Raw genomic sequence first — 21640 nt, forward strand, 5'->3', positions numbered from 1 at the left:
TGATGCACCAACCCCTTCATGACCGACAGAGGAGCGCAGCCTGCGGAGGAGCCTCCTCCGTTAGCAGTACCCACGGGCGGACCACGGCGCCTCCCATTGGTCGAGGCAGGAACAGCCGTCCCCGAGTTTGACCGTGACATGACAGTCTGGCGCCTCCCAGAGGCCGAGACCGGAATAGCAGAGCTCGGGTCTGACGGCGACATGCCAGTCTGGTGCCTCCTAGTGGCCGAAGCAGGAACAGCAGTTCCTGTATCCGATGGCGACGTGACAGGTGGATGCTGGGTGTGACGTGGGGGTAACCCCGCCCACAACCCAGCAGCCACTGCGGGGATCCAGCGCTGAGTCACGCCTCACTTGTCGTGACGTCACGTGCTGCCTGTGAGCGGCCACAGATAGCGCCGCTCACAGGCAGTATAGGCAACATAAGGTATTTACAAAATTCATTAGGGGCCCCGGGGGATACATTGGGGGTAAATTTAAAGTAGTGGACAACCCCTTCAATTATACTGTGTGTGGAGGCTAATGTGTAGGACCTCACCATGGGGTCATCATACTGTGTTTGGGGGGCACTTTTTTTGGCATAATACTTTATGGAGGTCAATGAAAGAGGAATTTAGGACTTCAGCAGGAGGAAAGTTGCGAGTTTTGCTCTCCTGTGACCCCCAATTTTTTTTCTTTTTTTTTTTTTTGGGGGGGGGAGAGAGTCGGGGGACAAATTAGAATTTCCGCTATGGGGCCCCATTATTTCTATGTACGTCCCTGAGATGGGAATACCCTGGGCCCTTTAAGTCATAGTACTTTCCCTCTGATTGTTCCTCTCCTGGTTTTGGCTTACAAATAGCGGAGGGGAAATTACTAAAACCCTAGGTTTCATTTTTGTCCATAGGGTTTTAGTATACACCCACAGCTTTGTTGTGACTAGACCAGAAACACATTGGTTTGTATCCTTCCCCTCGAGGGACTACTTTCATTGCGCACATAGCGGTCCCAGATGCTCTGCCTAGATCACGTGGGGGGGTATGGTTTTCTGCCATTGGCCGGAAGTTCAGGTGGCAGTGGCGCCCAGTGAAGGAAAAGTGTGGTTGGCGGGAGCTGCGTGGAGGCTGCGCTGTGAGGTAATGTATGTGTGTGGGTCAGGTGAACACGTACGGGGCCTTTGGTGAAGTATCAAAATAATCATCATTGCCGGTTTTGCCGCCTAATCGTAGGAGTCCTTTTAGCAAAGGGATGCACGCACCTGGACTGGTTACTCTGTAGTGTTATTGTGGGGCAGGTTGCAGCGCCAACATGTCGGATAGCGGAGCGCACAGTCCTCTCTGACCCTAATCGTCCTTACATGCACCTGCCTGGCACAATATGGCGCCGCCAGGGTGAGGGTCTGTTATTAGGCATGCGGGACGTGCGTGTTTTGCACACTGGCTTGTATGAGGCGAACCCTGCCGCCATTAGTCAGACTGATGCCGACCTCCGCTGTGACCTGCTGGAGTTTGGCTGTTTCAGAGTTTGTATGTGATGACGTGAGACCGGCCATCTGACAAGGCTGGGCAGACACTGGGGTAGTGTCACCATGTGGGCCTAGTGGGACCACTAAAGGGCTCAGTGTGACTGTGGAGAAGGTGAGGACAGCGTTACATCTGATGAGTGTCCATGTAGTGATGTGTGAATTATTGTGGCTATGACACCATTTGAAAGTAAACAAATTCTGGATTTTTGATCACAGTTCGAATCTGACGTTCTGCATACACCAAATACATCACTTGCAACTTGGGTATAACAGTTAAAGGGAATCTGTCACCCCTTTTTTGAGATATCATAATGATATCATTCAATTGTGTGTCACATAAGGATTCTCTTAGTACTTTTGCTTCCCCCTGACCCTGCACCTTTCATGCATAAATACCTTTTTTATATCGGTTCAGATGTATGGAAACTGCCGCGGTTTGGTCCGATGGGCGGGGCTTATTCACCTGCCCCCCCCCCCTGTCTTGCGCTATGCATTTCTTCTTGCGTAGAGCAAGACAGGGAGGGGGGAGCAGTTGAATAAGCCCCGCCCATCGGACCGAACCGCGGCAGTTACATACATCTGAATCGATATAAAAAAAGGTATTTATGCATGAAGGGTCAGGGGGAAGCAAAAGTACTAAGAGAATCCTTATGTGACACACAATTGAATGTTATTATGATATCTCAAAAAAGGGGTGACAGATTCCCTTTAATTTTTTTTTATACAGCAAAATCACACAGTAACCTGGGTACTATACTGAAGTATTTTTTTTTTTTTTTTTTTAATACAGGTGTAACAAAAATAAAGAAAGCTGCAATAATAAAATACAATGCAGTGAGTTACCCCAATGCGAATACACGTAAAAGCAGCTACAAAAATTATAACTGACACAAAAATGCGTATTAAAATGGGTACCCAAGGGTGTTATTGAAAGTAACTTTTAGGCCACTGATCTCACACTGCAGACAAACCGATTGTGATTCCCCCCATATCGAACTCGAGTCACTCCAGCCTGGTCCAAATGGGTTCTGGATGTCAGAACTGGCAGCAAAGTGGAAAAAAAGCCAATTCTCACAGACCAGTGTGTGTGATGTGAGGATTCACAAGTCTGTAGTCACATAGAGTGACTGCAGACTTGTAGCTTAAGGTATCCTGGGTTTCATCTGAATTGCATCATTCGGGGATTTAAATGGAAACCCCAATGTAAATGCCCAGTGTAGAGCAAAGGATAAATGTTTCAAAAAGTGTAAAATGCTCTCAAAAGCTTCAACTCATTCCACAAAAAAGCAAGTCCCCACTCTGTTCCGTCATCTGATAACATAAATATAAGGGACTCCCACAGGGACTGGAAAATCACTATGGCTCCTCACCCCACCCCACAAAAGAAATCTACAAACTATTGTAGGAAAATCTGTGCTCTGAGGCCAGTAGCGCTTCGTCCCTCTCGAGTTTTGCTGTGTGGCTAAGCTGTAATATACAGCCACATGTGGTATATCCACGTTCCGCAGAAATTTTGACGAATCTTGTTGCCATTTTTACCCATTTTCCCATGTGAGAATGTAAAATCTAGAGCTAAAGCAACATTATTGTGAGAAAAATGTATTTAATTTTTATTCACTGACCAATGGTATACAATTCTGTGACACACCTGTGGTGTCAATATGATCACTGCATCCTTAGATGAATTCATTGAGAGGTGTAGTTTGTAAAATGGGGGTCCCTTATGGATGGATTCTGCATTTTTGGCACCTCAGGGGCTCTTCCAGTCGGTCATGGCACCTCAAACCATAACCTTAAAATCTACACTATAATGCAGGGTTCACAGTGCGTTATGGCAGTCCGTCTAACAGATTGCCTTACAACACGGCATTAACGCGATGTAACGCATCCGTTAACGCACCCATAGACTGCCATAACGTATCGCATCGCTAACGCATGTCGTAATTGGCATGCGTTAGCGATGTGCTGTCATGCTGTGACGGACCCTCAGACGTGATCTGCAGCATTCGAGGGTCCGTCAGTGCTAGCGCAGATGGAGCATCTGTGTTAGCGCGATCAAAAAGCAGTTGCGTTAGCGCAGTCCGTTTAACGCATGCGTTGAACAGACTGCCCTAACGCAATGTGAACCTAGCCTAACATGGTGCTCCTTCCCTTCTGAGTTTTGTTCCTAAAAAGTAGGGTATTGGCGCAATGAGGAGAAATTGTACAACAAACGGAAAGGTCCATTTTTTTTTTCTATTAGCTCTTATAAAAATTGGGAACTGAAGCAACATTTTAGCAGTAAAAATTTATTCAACGCCCTATGGTATACATTTCTGTGAGGCACATGTGGTGTCAACATGCTCACTGCACCCTTAGATGAATCCATTGAGAGTTGTAGTTTGTAAAATAACATCACATATGGAGGGGGGGGGTTTCTGCTGTTCTGGCACCTCAGGGTCTCTACTAACATGACATGTCACCCTCAAACCTTTCCAGCAAAATCTGAAGTCCAGTATGGCGCATATTCCCTTCAGAGCTTCGCACAGTGCCTCAAAAGTAGTTTTCGAGAACATATGGGGTATATGTGTCCTTAGTACAAATAGCACAAAGAAAGGTTCATTTTCTCCTGTTACCCTTGTGAAAATTTAAAAATTGGGGCCATAAGAACACTTTTGTGGGAACTTTTTTTTTATTCTTTCACGGCTCTACTTTATAAACTTTTCTGAATTTCCTTGGGGGGATTCAAGGTGCTCACCACACATCTAGATATATTCCTTGAGGTATCTATTTTCTGAAATGGGGTCACTTGTACAGTAGGGGGTTACTGCGGTTTAGGCACATCAGGCGCTCTCCAAATGCGACATGGCGTTCGTTCCAGATTTCATTCAATTTTGCGATTAAAAAAAAAAAAAAAATCAAATGGTGCTTCTTGCCTTCCAAGCCCTGTCATGCCCCCAAACAGTAGTTTTCCCCCACATATGGGGTATCGGCAAACTCAAGAGATATCACACAGTAAATTTTGGAGTCCATTTTCTCTTTTTACCCTTAAAAAAAAAAAATAAAAATTGGGTCTTAAGTAAAATTTGTGATAAAAATTAAAATATTCATCTTTTTCCTTCCACTTTGCATCAATGTGAAGCAGCTGAAGAGTTAATAAACCTTGAATGTGGTTTTGAGGACTTCTAGGGGTTCAGTTTTTAGTATGGTGTCACTTTTGGGTGTTTTCTGTCATATACGCCCATCAGTCACTTAAAATGTGAGGTGGTCCCTTAAAAAATGGTTTTGTAAATTTTGTTGGAAAAATGAGAAATTGCTGATCAGCTTTTAACCCCTCTTCCTAATTTTTTTGCATTTCAAAAATTGTGCAGATGTATATTAGATATGTGGGAAATGTTATTTATTAACTATTTTGTGACATAACTGGTGTAAGGGCATAAAGAGTAAAAGTTTAAAAATTGTAACAATTTTCTCCAAATTTCCAATATTTTTTTTTTAAAAACACAAGTCATATCAAACAAATTTTACCACTATAATGAAGTATGTGGCGAGAAAACAGTCTCAGATTCACTGGGATCCATTGAAGTTTTCCAGAGTTATTACCACATAAAGTAACGCCTGTCAGACTTAAAAATAAGGCCCAATCATTAACCCCTTTCTGACTTCTAACGTTGTAATCCGTCCATGTGCCCTGGGCCAATTTGACCAGGGACAGATTGTTATTTTGATTACCCGCGGGTGGTGTGCAGGCAATTGCTGCTGGGTGTCGGCTGATTGTGACAGTTGACACCCGGGACTATGTGCCAGGAGCGGTCAGGCACACCTCCCGGCACTTTAACCCCCGAAATGCTGCGATTGAATGAGATTGCAGCATTCCAGGAGCCCCTCTGCCTTTGGATCGGAGACCCTGTGGCGTGATGTGGGGTCCCAATCGTTGCCATGGTGATCCTATGTTTTCATGACCTCACCAGAGCTAGGAAACTTACTGATCATGCGCAGTGCATGATCAGCAACTTTCCCTGTTGGTGCAATGACCTGACCTATAAAACTGTCCCACTAGTTAACCCCTTTAGCAAACACCTTAAAACACAAGGCAAAAACCAATGCTTTATCATACCGCCGAACAAAAAGTGGAATAAAACATGATAAAAAGACGGATATAAATAAACATGGTACCGCTGTAAACTTCATCTTGTCCCGCAAAATTACGCCGCCAAACAGCTCTATCGGTGGAAAAATAAAAAAAGTTATAGCTTTTAGAATAAAGAGATGCAAAAAGTTATTTTTTTATATAAAATAGTTTTTATTGTGTAAAAGCGAAAAAATAATAGATATAAACGTTTCATCGCTGTAATCATATTGACCCACAGAATAGGACTGTCTTATCAATTTTGCACATGGAACGGCAAAAAAAAAACCAAAATCGTGAATTGCTAGCTTTTGTTCATTCAGCCTCCCAAAAAACAGAATAGAAAGCGATACAAAAAATGTCATGTACCTGAAAATGGTACCAATGAAAACATCAACTTGTCCTGCAAAAAATAAGACCTCACATGACTCTGTGGGCCGAAATATGGAAAAATTGTAGCTCTCAAAATATGGTGATTCAACAACTATTTTTTGCAATAAAAAGCATATTTTAGTGTGTGACAGCAGCCAAGCATAAAAACCCGATGTAAATCTGGTATCGCTGTAATCGCACCGACCCAAAGAATAAAGTCACCTAATCATTTATACCGCATGACGAACGGCACAATAAATAAATAAAACTAATTCCTGCTGATGATTTTTTTCATTCTGCCTCCCAAAGATCACAGTAAGGCTAAGTGCACACGTTGCAGAAAATTTCTGCACAAAAACCTGAATCCCTTCCCTGAAACCGCACCTATTTTTCCGCGGCGGTTTTTGCGCGGTTTTGATGCGTTTTTTACCGCAGCGGTTTCTAAAAGCATGGGAGAAGCCTAAACCGCGGAAAAAAACGCAAAATTAATGTGCATGCTGCGGTTTTTACCGCGATGCGTTTTTTCGTGGTAAAAAAACGCATCAATGTGCACAAAAAGTGCAAAATGCATAGAAATGACTGTGCACCTTAATTTTAGCGGTTTTATAGTGAAAACCGCGGTAAAAACCGCTAAAAAAGCGCTGTGTGTGAACACAGCCTAAGGGTCAGCACACATTTATCCTGTGCTGAGCGCTTACACCGGGATTTCCATGTAAATCTCTGAAATACGAGATTTTAACGGAACCTCTGACGGAAGATTCCCCATAATGAGGCAGATGAAGGCACTGTTGATGCCATAGAACCTGTGATCTGGCGGTATCTGTCTTTATAGGATTGCATAAAAGTGCCATCAGCCACAGTTTTGTGCGCTTCTGAAAAGGACACCGCTGAACAGAGGTGAGACTGAGTCCAGAGTAACTGTGCTGCCTCATTATAGTGAATGGATCCCTCGAGATTTAGATGGAATACCCAAAGTAATTGGTCAGCGTCGAGCGCCAGATAAATGTGATCCCAAATATTATGTAAAACGTTCCTAATAAGCTTCAATCAATCCACAAAAAAGCAAATTCCCACTCAGGTCTGTCATCTGATGGTGGTTTGCACGTTAATGACCGGGTCAATTTTTACAATTATTTCCTCATAAAGGGACAATGGTCAGAACTCTGGAACACTTCAACGGATCTTGGCGATTCTGAGATTGATTTTTCGTGACATATTGTACTTCACGTTGGTGGTAAAATTTATTCAATATTAAACGGAAATTTGGCGAACATTTGGAAAATTTAATACACCAACCAAGCTAATCCTCTAAATTTGAAGCTATAGCTTCACAAACACTATAAAAGTGTTAATCCTATATACCAAAACGTAAAACACTTAATCCAAGGGATGTCAATACCTCATGGAAATAAGCTCACTAGAGAAATGTATAATCAATAATACAATATTTATTAGACAATACTATAAATGTGTACAATGGATCATTACAATGATTGTGAGAGCTGATACACAGCACGAGACAGCATAAGCCCTGTTTCACACATCAGTTTTTTGTGTCCGCCAAACCCATCCGTTTCCGTTTTTTGCCGCTAACGGATCCGTTTGGATCTGTTTTTTTGACGGATCCGCGGTAGCCGCTAATGCAAGTCTATGGGGGGAAAAAAAGGATCCGCCAAAAACATGGCGGATCCGTTTTTTAATGGAAAGCGACAGATTTGGACGGATTTAAAAAAATGCAAGTGTGATCCAGGCCTAACAAGAACAATTGGGACTACCAGATAGGAGCAACACCTCCCTGGGGTTCAATAAATGTAGGAGAAAAACCGAATAATAAAACTGACTGATTTGCAAATAAACAAAAATTATGTATGACAAGAAAACCAGATCAGTAAATTGAAACCCAGGCAACAGGATAAATCTAGAGAGGCCTGTATGTTGTTATGCTGTCTCGTGCTGTGTATCAGCTCTCACAATCATTGTAATGATCCATTGTACGCATTTATAGTATTGTCTAATAAATATTGTATTATTGATTATACATTTCTCTAGTGAGGTTATTTCCATGAGGTATTGACATCCTTTGGATTAAGGCTGTGTTCACACACAGCGTTTTTTTTCGCGGTTTTTCCCGCGGATTTGCCAAAAAAGAAGCTTCCCATTAATTTCTATGTATTTTGCACTTTTTGTGTACATTGATGCGTTTTTTTTACCGCAAAAAAAATGCATTGCGGTAAAAACCGCAGCATGCGCATTAATTTCGCGTTTTTTTCTGCGTTTCTGATTAGTTCAATGCGGTTGGAAAAACGCGCAAAAAAGCGCGGTTTTCTGGGAAGGGAGTCAGGTTTTCAAGCAGAATTTTTCTGCTATGTGTGCACTTAGCCTAAGGCTGGGTTCACACGTGGCGTTTTTTTCGCGTTTCCGCGGCTGTTTTAACCTTGCGATTTTGCCGCAAAAACGCGAAAAATAAGCATCCCATGCATTCCTATGGGATTCCGCAATGCTGTGCTAATGCTGCGGTTTTTACCGCGGCGGAATCGCTTCGCGGTAAAAACCGCAGCATGCTCATTAATTTGCGGAATCGTGGCGATCCCGCACCCATAGGAATGCATTGTTCCGCTTATTTCCCGCATGTGGCTGTGCACAACATGCGGAAAGTAAGCAGAACATTTGCGGATGGTACCCATGGTCCGGAGGAGAGGAGACTGTGTCCTCCGGGCTTTGGGTACCATATCCCTGTAAAAAAAGAATTTAAAAATAAAAAATATTGTTATTCTCGCCCTCCGGCGTCCCGCGCAGCCTTCCCGCTTCTCTTCACGCTCCCGTTCCCAGTAGTCCTTTGCGATAATGCCCGCGATGGCGTCCGATCTCGCGGGATCGCGAAGTCTCGCTGTCATTCGCGCGACGTCATCGCGAATGACCGCGAGACGTCGCGATCCCGCGAGAACTGTCGTCATCGCGGGCATTTTCGCAAAGGATTACTGGGAACGGATGCGCGGGACGTCGGAGGGTAAGAATAACAGTATTTTTTATTTTTTTTTACATTTTATCTTTTACTACTGATGCTGCATAGGCGGCCTCAGTAGTAAAAAGTTGGTCACACTTGTCAAACACTATGTTTGACGAGTGTGACCAACCTGTCAATCAGTTCTCCAAGCGATGCTACAGATCGCTTGGAGAACGCTAGCATTTTGCAAGCTAATTACGCTTGCAAAATGCTAGTTTTTCCGCGGGAAAATCGCGGGAATTTAAAATGCGATTTTCCCGCGGACTGGAATTCCGGAATTCTCGCGGTAATTTCCGCGAGAGTTCCGGTACGTGTGCACTTAGCCTAAGTGTTTCACGTTTTGGTATATTTGGAAAATGTAGCAATTTCCCACAAGTCTACTTTACATCAGCACTGTTTTTGAAGCAAATTTTTTTTGTTAGGAAGTTATATGGGTTAAAAGTTGACCATCGATTTCTCATTTTTACAACAAAATTTACAAAACCTTTTTTTTTTTTTTCTAGGGACCACCTCGAATTTGAAGTCACTTTGAGGGTGCTTTGTGGCAGAAAATAGCCAAAAGTGACACCATTCTAATAACTGCACCCCTCAAGCTGATCAAAACCACATTCAAGAAGTTTATTAACCCTTCAGGTGCTTCTCAGGAACTAATGGAAAATGAAAGGGAAAAAATGAACATTTAACTTTTTTCACTAAAATGTAACTTTAGACTAATTTTAATTTTGTTATTTCCACAAAGGTAACAGAAAATAATGAACCCCAAAGTCTATAATGCAATTTCTCCTGAACATGCCAATACCCAATATATGAGGGAAAAACACTGTTTAGGTGCACGGCAGAGCTTGGAAAATATGGAGTGCCGTTTGACTCTTTCAACGCAAAATTATCTAGAATTGAGATCAAACGCCATGTCGCGTTTGTAGAACACCCCCCCCCCCCCCCCACAAGTGACACCATTTTGGAAGCAAGACACGATATACGCATCCAGCTACTTGTACCACACCTTGGCCTCAGTACTGAGGGTTCTGCCATCACCATGTATGGTGGTCAAGAAAGACATCCCTCTTGTCCTTGACTACCAGCAAGTGGTTGCTACATTGGGCTCCTTGTCACCCCTTGGGAGCATCTGCCCAATTAGTGTTTTTGGGAGGCCTCTCTAATTTTGCAGACAGTACCGTAGGTTGCGGTACCTCACGCAGAGAGGGATTTGAAAAGTGGGATGCTGGTATAAAAGATATCCGCGTAGAGGTGATGACCTTTATCCAGCAGTGGGTGCACCAAGTCCCACACAGTTTTCCCACTCCCAGGAAAGGGGGGCATTCAGGGGGTTCAATCCAGGTGTCTTTCCCTTCATTAACGCAAAACCTGCGGGTGTACCCTGAGGTCTCACACAGCTTATAGAGTTTAATTTTGTACCTGGCCCTCTTACTGGGCAGGTACTGACGGAATTTGAGTCTCCCCTTGAAATGAATTAAAGGGAAAGTGCCATCCCAAATATTTATTTCCAGCAATTGAAAAAATGTAAAGAATTAATGTTTACATTTTCTTAAAATATTATCATTTGTTTTTAATTTTGTAAAACATGAAAAATAATTTTAAAAAGTCTGGCATTTCCACTTGTTACTAGGGGAGCAGCTACTGAAATTTGGCACAAAAACCTAGTGTACAACTAGCTCACATTACTGCCCTGCAGTAATTATGGGCGGAATCTGCTGACATGGGTGTGATGTCACTCCTCTCCTCCCCTTCTGGGTGTTTGCTAAGGGAAAAGAGAGGATGACATTTAGGAACACAGTGAGCAGCCATTTTGATTGGGCCTGCAAAGTTACTGACTGTCTTTGCATGCAAAGTCTGGATCAGAACAGGTCATCAATCAGCAGAAATGTTTCCTGGATGTCTGTGGAGCAGACAAGAAGACGGTCCATCCATGTGTATAAAACACAGCGCTCTATGTACAATCCCTGGCACCGAACAGGGTGCCCACCATAGACCAGCACACTGCTCTCCTGAAATACTCTGTGCTGCTGTCACCCTGCTCCTTCCACCATATATCAGGCCCCTGTCGCCTCGCTTTCAAACATCGCCAGGACAGGATCTGAGGAGAGGAATGGGGTCTTCGGTCACCGAGGATGGCAGGCAGCAAGGATTCTCGGAGCAGGGTGACAGCAGCACAGAGTATTTCAGGAGAGCAGTGCGCTGGTCTATGGGGGGCACAAAGGGAGATATATGGGGGAGGAGCAGGGTGACAGCACCACAGAAAGAAATCCAGGAAACATTTCTGCTGATTGATGGCCTGTTCTGATCCAGACTTTGCATGAAAAGACCCCATTCCCCTCCTCAGATCCTGTCCTGGCGATGTGTGAAAGCGAGGCGACAGGCGCAGTCCGGGGAGACGCTGGGAAGCAGGCTTGGGGAAATGTAGCCATATAGTAATGATAAAAATGAGAACCCTCTCTTCAGCTGCCTCACCAGCCCTCCCCTGACTGCACCTAACCATTACCCCTGACCCGTGTGCAGGTGCTCAGCCAGAACCACCCTAGAATGGGTCCCCTTTTAGCAGATAATACTGCCATAGGGTTCTCACATAATACCGCCATATAGATCATACACAATACCACCATGTAGATCACACATAAAACCAGCAGGGTGACAACAGCACAGAGTATTTCAGGAGAGCAGTATCACTCTGGATAGGATTAGCTACACGGCTCAGCAGTCCGTATCACACGGGATAGGATTAGATACATGGCTCAGCACACAGTATCACACAGGATAGGATTAGCTACACGGCTCAGCAGTCCGTATCACACGGGATAGGATTAGATACATGGCTCAGCAGACAGTATCACACAGGATAGGATTAGATACACGGCTCAGCAGACAGTATCACACAGGATAGGATTAGATACACGGCACAGCAGTCCGTATCACACTGGATAGGATTAGATACACAGCTCAGCACACAGTATCACACAGGATAGGATTAGATACACGGCTCAGCAGTCCGTATCACACAGGATAGGATTAGATACACAGATCAGCAGACTGCATCAAACAGGATAGGATTAGATACACGGATCAGCAGACTGTATCAAACAGGATAGGATTAGATACACGGATCAGCAGACTGTATCACACAGGAGAGGATTAGATACACGGCTCAGCAGACTGTATCACACAGAAGAGGATTAGATACACAGCTCAGCAGACAGTATCACAAATGATTGGATTAGATACACAGCAGAGAGCAGCTCCTCCTATGTTTTGCAAGAGCAGGGGCTTCAACTGGTCGGGTGTTTTGGAAAGAGCAGCTCGGTCTCCAGGAGCTCGTCCTGTATCCTCTCCTGCAGCTGGTATGTGCAGAGTGAACATCCAAGCCCTGTTATGCTGCAACAGTACAGCATCCAGGGCTTGCAATAGAGTGTAAATGGAGCTAAAAGGAAAGCACTGGGCTCTAATAAAATGGCGCCTGGCCACACCTACAGCTGTGAATTGAGCTGCCCACAGAGGCGTGCCCAGTTCACAGCTGATGCTGCTGCAATGATATAGATAGGGGTCGGGAGCCGACTCTTGTCTCTTATGCCGAGGGACTGCCGTAAATGGAAAGTGTCGTTCAGCAGCCAGAAAGGTAAGATGGCAGCCCCCATTGGCTGCATTAATGCAGTTAAAAAAAAACATACACCCCACTGAGTCAAGCTTAGGGGACAATATTTTTTTATACTATTTTCTTTTTTACATTAAATTATGAAAAAACACGGCACCTTCCCTTTAAGGACTCATCCACGCAGAAATCCCTTAGGGGCACATACACTTCTTTTTGTTGAAGTGTTTGACTGGCCAAACTTTGAACAGATGGTCAAAGTTGGGGTATTCTTGGGAAGGACACTGTCCGTTATCGGTATAATGCAGAAATATGTGGATGGCCTCGAAACGTGTCCGGGCCATGACCATTTGGAACGCTGGAGTGTTATATAAAATATCAACACTCCAATATTGCCGAAGTTCTGGCTTCTTCAGGATACCCATGTGAAGGACCAGGCCCCAAAACTGCATCATTTCAACTGCGTCTACACAGAAAATGATGAATCAGGGTTTTGTGCCAAAAACTGATGAGCGTGCATGTTTGGCCCACAATGAGGTTAACAAAATCTTCAGATAAAAAGACTTTGAAAAAGTCTAGTTCTGTGAGGCTGGTGGTGTCAAACTTGATTCCTGATTGAGCCACAAAATCAAGACTCAGTGGTTTTAAATTTATGGGGGGGTGAGGTCCATACAGGGTCCGTAATGGGGTGCGCTAGTTCATCTTCTGGAATGCAGGGCACTGCGTCTTCTGTCCTGGGACGTCTGCGTGGCGGTTCAGCAGCACCTGAGGAGGAAGATGAGGAAGAGGACGAATCTGAAAAATAAAGAAATTAGATCCTCTCCCTCGCTATTAGTGTCGGAGGCAATGAAAGCATATGCCTTCTCCACTTAAAAGTGCTTTCGGGACTTTTTTTTTTTAATGTACGTGGTGATTGTGTCAGTGCTTTAGTGTGTGTGTGTGTGTGTGAGATAGTGTTTGGTGTAAACTTATTTGTTTGAAAAGAAAATTCTAAAAGAAAAAAAGCAACCAGAGAGAAAAGTCAGTAAAAAGTGTAAAACAGCAGACAACAAGCTCTGATGAGTGAACTGAGTCACTAATAAAAGCTTGGCAGCTGCTGGATGTGCACATGGAGGTGGCACAAAGGGGGGTGGAGGTGTAGTAAAAATAGGGGGAAGAGGGGGGATTGGTGGATGAGGAGAGATCAGGCAGGGATCCAAAACAGTTGTCTTTTTTCCGATTTGTCTTCTTTCTTTTCTGTTCTTTGTTCTTCTTTCTTCAGCAGGGATTGTGGTGTTACAGGCTTCTTTGCACCATAAGGGCCCAGCACAGCGCAGATTCTGTAGTGTTACCGCTTTGCAAAACTCATCAGCTACTGTGAGGATCTGCAGTGCAAGGATACTGCCGCTATGCCCTGTCATGGATGCGGTAGGATAGGTGCTCTCGCAGCTCCGATTCTAGTCAGGTCACAGTGCGGTCACACCGCGTCTGTGCCCTGTGATTTACCCAATCGATGTAATCGTCGATCGCGCCAATCGGAGAGTTGTCAGTGATGCCTGGTGTTGGAGCATCGGTCATAGGCTGGTGCATCGGTATTTCAGGCAATCTGATTGCATGAAACACTGAGAAATGCTGCAATTGGCTGTTGCGGTAGGGTGGTGACATCCCCTGGATGAAGACACCATCTTCCCAGAGATTAAATGGCGCAGAAATTTTAATGAGATCACCGCGACTTTGGTCGCAGTGTCGCATAAAAGACGTAATATTCCGTCCATCGTCACATGGACGTCTGATGTCAGAAAGGGGTTAACGGAAATATAGGGGGCTTCCACCTTACTGGTAATATAAAGGCTCTGGAAAAGCGAAATGGCTCTTCACCCGCCAAAAGAAATTCAGCAACTTCTCCGCTCTCAAATCCAAATGTCCCACAGTATACTATACCTAAACCACATATTGCATTCATGTTTGGCATTTCTGAAGCGATGAGTGCCCGGCTAAATTACAGGTGCATGCCTCCAGAAGCATGAGCTGGGCCTAATGTACTGCTGACTACAATGGCAGTTTGCAATTTTCACTTGACAACATTCATTGCTGCTTGTTTCTGGAAAATACCTATGGAGTCAAAATCGCCTGTACACCTGTAGATAAATTCCCAAATGGGTATAATTTCCAAAAGGGGTCACATGAGAGGGGATTCTGCTCTTCTAGCAATTAGGCTACTTGATACTTGCTGTTTTTTTTGCGGGCCGTATCGCCACAAATAAGGCGCTCTGCCGCAGTAATGGACTGCAAAGAACTTGCGGTTCGCTGTTTTTCAGTTTTCCAATACTATGGAAGAAGTATTGGAAAAAAAAACAAACTGCGATCCGCAAAACCGGAAGTGACGGTGCATCACAAAAACAAACTTCTGTTTGTTTTTGCGGCCCCATTGATTTTCAATGGGGGCCGTGTCCGTACACCGTGAAAAAAGATGGAGCAGGCTCGATCTTTCTTCACGTTCGCAAATACAGCCGTACGGCGCGCCGTGGAATTTTTGCAGGCCGATTTTACGGCCCCATAGAAATCTATTGGGGCCGCAAAAACACGGTATGTGTAAAAAGACTTAGGGGCTCTGTATGTGGAGTTCTCAAACTGTTCTAAAAAAATCTGAGCTCCAGGAGCAAAATAACGCTCAGTTCCTCCCGAGTCTCTCTGTATGGCTAAGTAGTACTGTACAGCCACATATTGGTGTATTGCCACGCTCAGTAGAAATTGTGGGACAAATTTCGGTGCCATTTTTTCCCACTTCTTGTGTGAAAATGTAAAATCTGGGCCTTAAGCAAAATTTTGGTGGTAAAAATGTTATTTTTTTCTTCTCTGCCCAATGGTATAACATTCTGTGACACACCCGTGGTGTCAACATGATCACTGCACCCCTAGATAAATTCATTGAGAGGTGGAGTTTGTAAAATGGGGTCACTTATGCTGTTGCTGTTCTAGCACCTCATGGGCTTTCCTAGTGGGTTGTGGCACCCGCAAACCATAGCAGTAAAATCTGGCACTCCTTGCCTTCTGAGCTTTGTACTGTGCCTGGGAAATATTTTCTGATTTACATGTAGGGTATTGTTGCACTCATGAAAAAATGGACCTCAGTTTGCTGTAAAAAAAAAAAAAAAAATCCTATTATCCATTAGAAAAATTAAAAACTTGGGGCTAAAACAACATTTTAGTGGTAAAAATTGAATTTATTTTTTTCTTCACCACTCAATGGTATAATATTCTGTGAGGCACATGGTGTGTCAATATGATCACTGCTTCACTAGATGAATTCATTGGGGAGTGTAGTTTGTAAAATGAGTTCACATATAGGGGGTTTCTGTTCATGAACCTCTGGGGCTCTGCCAATGTGACACAGCACCCTCAAACCATTCCAGCAAATTCTGAACCCCGATATGACGCCTCTTTGCTTCTTAGCTTTACACTGTGCCTCAAAAGTAGTATTCCCCCACATTTGGGGTATCGGTGTACTCTGGAGAAATTGCACTGTGGTGCAATTTCTTCTGTTAGCCTTATGAAAATGCAAAATTTGGGGCCAAAATTTTTTTGTGAGGAAAATGTTCCCCCCCCCCCCCCCCCCAGCTCAGTGTTATAAACTTCTGTGAAGCATCGGGGGAGGGGGCTGGTTCAAGGTGGTCACTACGCATTTAAGTACATTCCTTGAGGGGTCTAGAGGTCACTTGTTTAGGCACATCAGGGGCTTTCCAAATGGGACATGTACGTCCACTAATGATTCCAGGACATTTTACATCCAAAAAGTCAAATGACGCTCCTTCCCTTTCAAATCCTGCCTTGTACTATACAGTATTTTTCTCCCTAATTCTGGATATCAGCATACTCAGGATAAAATGCGTTTGGAGATCCCTTGATGTGCCTAAACGGTGGAATCCCCCAACAAGTGACTCCATTTTGGAAACTATATCCCTTAAGGAACTTGTCCAGTTGTGTGGTGAGCACTTTGAACCTCCAAGTGCTTCACAGAAGTTTATAACGTAGAGCCGTGAAAATAAAAAAATTTTTTCCCACAAAAATGATCTTTTGCCCCATCCCCCCACATTTTTTTTTTTTTTTTTTTACAAGGGCAACAGGAGAAAATAGACCCCCAAAGTTGTTTTGCAATTTGTCCTTAGTACGCCCATACCCCATGTGTGGGGGTAAACCACTGTTTGGGTGCACGGCAGAGCTCGGAAGGGAAGGCGCACTGTTTGACTTTTTCAATGCAGAATTGGCTGGAATTCAGATCGGACACCATGTTGCGTTTGGCGAGCCCCTGATGTGCCTAAACAGCGAAAAACCCCAACAAGTGACACCATTTTGGAAACTAGACCCCTTAAGGAACTTATCTAGATTTGTGGTGAGCACTTTGAACCACCAAATCATTTTTTTTATTTTCCACAAGTGAATTTTTTTAGCCCCCAATTTTTTTTATTTTCACAATGGTAACAGAAGAAATTAGACCCCCAAAGTTGGTAAATAGTGGAAACCCCTCAATTCTAGCTCCAACCCTAACCCCAACACACCCCTAATCTCAACCCTAACCCTAATGGAAAAATGAAAATAAATATATTTTCTTTATTTCATTATATTTCCCTAACTAAGGGGGTGATAAACTGAGGGGGGGTTATTTACTTTTTTTTTTTTTTTTTTATTATTTAGATCTCTGTGATAGGGTTTGTAACAGTGATCAAAATGTACCTGTAATGAATGAGTGGAATCTGCAGGCCGGCAGATTTGGCGGGCACACTGCGTGTGCACCCGCCACTTTCTTCCTGGACCAAGATGGCGGCGCCCACCAGAGGAGGCAGGAGGGCCCGGGGACCAAGAGGACCACCGGGAGGTACCGAAGGGTGGGGGGAAATCGGGAGATCTGGAGACTGGCTAGTCCACTCCAAGACCTTCATATGTTTCTTACGAAGCCACTCCTTCGTTGCCCTGGCGGTGTGCTTGGGATCATTATCATGCTAAAAGATCCATCCACGTTTCATCTTCAGTGCCCTTGCTGATGGAAGGAGGTTTGCACTCCTTTCATCTCAACCCATAGAAAACCTTTGGAGGGATTTGAAAGTCCGTGTTGCCCAGCAACAGGCCCAAAACATCACTGCTCTAGAGGAGATCTGCATGGAGGAATGGGCCAACATACCACCAACAGTGTGTGGCAACCTTGTGAAGACTTACAGAAAAATGTCTTACCTCTGTCATGCCAACAAAGGATATATAGCAAAATATTGAGATGAACTTTTGTTAATGACCAAATACTTTTTTTTTCCCACCATAATTTGAGAATTAAATTAAATCTTGCCAAATCAGACAAGGTGATTTTCTGGATTTGTTTTCTCATTTTGACTTTCATAGTTGTGGTCTACCTATGATGTCAATTACAGACCTCTCTCATCTTTTTAAGTGGGAGAACGTGCATAATTGGCGGCTGGCCAAATACTTTTTTTTTTCCCCCCCCCCCACTGTATCTTCTATCATATAGACCCCTCAAAGTAATTTCAAATGTGATGTGGTCCCTAAAAAAAAAAAAAATAATTTGTAAATTTTGTTGTAAAAATCAGAAATCGCCAGCCAACTTTTAATACTTATTACTTCCTAACAAAAACAATCTTGGTTCCAAGATTGTGCTGATATGAGATGGACATGTGGGAAATGTTGCTTAACTATTTTGGGTGACATATCTCTGATTTAAGAACATGAAAATTCAAATTTGAAAAACTGCAATATTTTTGCCAAATTCCCATTTGGCAAAACACAAATAATATCTGAGAAATTATACCACTCTCATGAAGTACAATATGTCTTGAAAAAAACAATCTATAATTCACCAGGATCCGTTGAAGCGTTCCAGAGTTATAACCTCTTGAAGTGACCGTAGTCAGAATTGTAAAAATTGACCTGGTCTTTAATGTGCCAACCACCTTCGGGGTAAAGGGGTTAATGTACAAAGTGCCTCGGTCCTTAAGGATTTAAAAAGGATCTTTCACTGCTTTTAGTATGTTGAATGGGCCACATTATGGAATTATTTTCTCATCACCGTTGCTGCGATATTGACTTATAAATTTAGGTTATAGTTTATAAGCCCAACAAAGGGTTTCCAAAGATTATTCTTTTTGTTGTGTACATGGTCTCCAGCGTGATTTTGACAGATCATAAGCAAGAGGTGGTGTCTAATACAAGAATGTACTGTTCTTAACCCTTATCCTTGTATCTACTATGTAGCATAGATTTGAGCTGAGTGTGATTACCAAAACTTCCAGGTCTCTGCTTTGGCCCTATCTGTATGGGGGAGGGGCAGAGCTGTGAAAGGATAGCTGCAGACACCTTGGTAATACCGCTCAGCTCTGCTTTATTCACAATCCGCCTACACTGACCGCCGTGAGTGAAGATCTGGAAGTGTTTGTAATTACACTCAGCTTTGCTACGTACTGAACGGGAGTTAGACAGCCCTGATCTCTATATCATTACATCTCATGTTCTTCTGACCACCTGGGGGTGAGGGCGACAAGGTTTTTTTTTTTTTGTTTTTTTTCCCCTGGCTCCTTCTTAAGATCGGTCAATGTCATGCAGTGGAAAAAGTACTTACCCCAAAGATGAATCTCTTGTAATGTCCCCTTGGACTTAACATAAATTATAACCTGTTAACGCACGTGGTTGTGGAACCACTGCCATGGTCCAGGGAGAGCCTGCAGGTGGTGTAACTATACGACCACCTGGTTCTTCATTGGAGCCCCTGATGGTGCGCTTAGACTTGAACCCAGATCAGGTTCTGGACTTGGTAGAGGCAGGACAGGCTCAGGAACAGGTTACAGCAAAGCGGACAGGATCAAGTTCGGGCAGGCAGGATTAAGTGCAGGAAGGGCGGACAGGATCAGGTTCAGGGAATACCGGAACAAGGAATCCTTACAACTAGGTAACATGAAACACAGATTACTAAAGTTGCTAAGGCATCTCCCAATTGGGGAGAGTGCCTTAAATATCAGATGTTACCCTCCCAGGGAGCGTCCCTACTGTGAAGCGAAAAGGAACTCGTGGAGGAGTACTGGCAGTGTTCTAACATAATCTACACATTACAAGATAATATCTCTGCAACGGAGATGAGAAAATAAAAAATGCGTTTAATTCAGCTTTGCAGCCAGCAGTCCATGAAGTGGCCAGTTTAATAGGCTACAAATGATGAAAGGTCCTCTTTAAGAATTTTTCTTGTATAGCATAAGATGGGCCTGTGCATTGATTTTTACCAGTTGATTTAAAAGGAATTATTAATAGGTTTACCCTTTTTTTTTTTTTTTTACAGATAAAATGTCGGGAAACAATTGTTGGAATCAAAATTCTAAGGTTCCCAGTTTTGCTCAGATACTACAGAGAAATTTGCCTTCTGTGATCCACATTCCAGCATCAGTGCCTTCAGCACACTCTGAAAGCCACGATGGCGTTTCTAAAATTTCTCCTGTGACAGGTAGAATGGATTGCAATCTTTTTTTATGTACAGGTGATGTGTGGAAAGCATGCTTGAATGAAAATGCATGTGTCCAACTCTGGATATTGGTAGGAAAGAGATTTTTCTCATTCTAATTAGGTCCCATCTTTATAATAGGCCACTTGTGACTATTGTTTTTACTGTGTGTAACATGTAAACCTAGGAAATGTGTGCAGCTGTTTTGTTGCCGGATGTAGTTGTAATAGAAAACAACATAGGATGTGTACTTGTGTATTATGAATCAGTAGTAGCTAACCCTCACAGCTTCAGTGTGAAGTGACTACTGTTGGCTCTGTATGTATATAGTAAGTAGGGCAGAGGAGTCTGTGTCCATTTTGGTTGCATCTGTATAAAATCGACCAACTCCTAAAATATATAATAAATTGGGTACAGTAGTTCAATGCAGGATGTACTGTAAATTTTTTCATAAAAATTTGGGAAAGTTATGAAATGTCCTATTCCTGATCTAAGGATCTTGACTTGTACTTGAGATGAATCTGTGCTGCACCTTATGTACAGTAGTGAGGCAGTGCTGTGGAGTTGGTGGTTTGGCTTTCAGACTCCACAGCCCTGGTAGCAAGCTACTCGTTTGCAGCTGTGTGCTCTTCTAGTTGAGGTGCATAATACACAAGGGTATCTTGAGGAGAATTTTCATCTTATTTACTCATTCTCCATTGGCATGTATTTGGCTGTGTTTACACGTATCATTTTTTTTGCGTTTTCGCGGCGTTTTTAAATGCGTGATTTTGCCACGAAAATGCAAAAAATAAGCATCCCATGCAATCCTATGGGATTTCGCAATGCTGTGTTAATGCTGCTGATTTTTCCACGGCGGAATCGCATCGCGGAAAAATCTGCAGCATGCTGATTAATTTTGCGGAATTGCGGCGATTCCGCACACATAGGAATGCACTGTTCTGCTTACTTTCCACATGTGGCTGTGCCCACCATGCGAAAAGTAAGCAGACCATGTGCGGATGGTACCCATGGGCTGGAGGAAGGGAGATTCTCATCCAGGCTCTGGGTACCATATCCCTGTAAAAAATAGAATTAAAATAAAAAAATCGTCATTTTCTCACCTTCCGATGTCCCTTCCTTCAAGCCCACTCCTTCCTGGCATCCTCAAAGCTCACTTGGTAGGTCCGCCAGGCCTAGACCTGGCAGATCTTGCTCGGCATGACTCGGACCAAGAACCCAGCATATCTCTCAAGCTGAGTGGACGTCGCATGTTTTTCTGGGACATTTGGCTCTTCTCAGTGGAGGACGCATGGGTCTGGAGGTAGTATCCTCAGGGTACAAAATAGAGTTCGCATCGTGTCTCCGGGATCGTTTCTTCGCTTCCCGTCCTCCAAAAGGTCCTGCTCTGGTTTCTTTGCATCCATCGCCTCCCTTCTCAGTTCAGGGGTTATCGTCCCCTGTCCCAGAACAAGAGCGCTTCACAGGTTTCTATTCAAACCTGTTTGTAGTGCCAAAGAAGGACGGCGCGGTCCGGCCTATTCTGGATCTGAAGTTAATGAACAGAAGAGTGTGCCTGCGACATTTCCTGATAGAGTCCCTCC

At 43.6% G+C, this 21640-nt stretch overlaps 1 protein-coding gene across 7 annotated transcripts in view; it reads left to right on the forward strand.

Annotated features, from left to right (window-relative positions):
• The first annotated feature begins 307 nt into the window (after positions 1-307).
• The window catches only part of ADAD1 (adenosine deaminase domain containing 1), a 437856-nt gene continuing 416523 nt past the window's right edge, over positions 308-21640 (forward strand). For 5 of the 7 annotated variants that reach the window (XM_073572016.1, XM_073572013.1, XM_073572017.1 and 2 more), the window contains exons 1-2: positions 958-1115; positions 19899-20060. In XM_073572016.1, the coding sequence (XP_073428117.1) occupies positions 19904-20060 (157 nt within the window). In that variant the 5' untranslated portion in view covers positions 958-1115; positions 19899-19903. Of the gene's footprint in view, positions 428-957; positions 1116-9491; positions 9622-19898; positions 20061-21640 lie in introns of those variants that run through there. The other 2 variants (XM_073572014.1, XM_073572015.1) reach the window with 2 other exon arrangements.

This window comes from Dendrobates tinctorius, unplaced genomic scaffold (genome assembly GCF_039654945.1).
Source record: "Dendrobates tinctorius isolate UK_male_01 unplaced genomic scaffold, ASM3965494v1 ptg000030l, whole genome shotgun sequence".
NCBI lineage: Eukaryota > Metazoa > Chordata > Amphibia > Anura > Dendrobatidae > Dendrobates > Dendrobates tinctorius.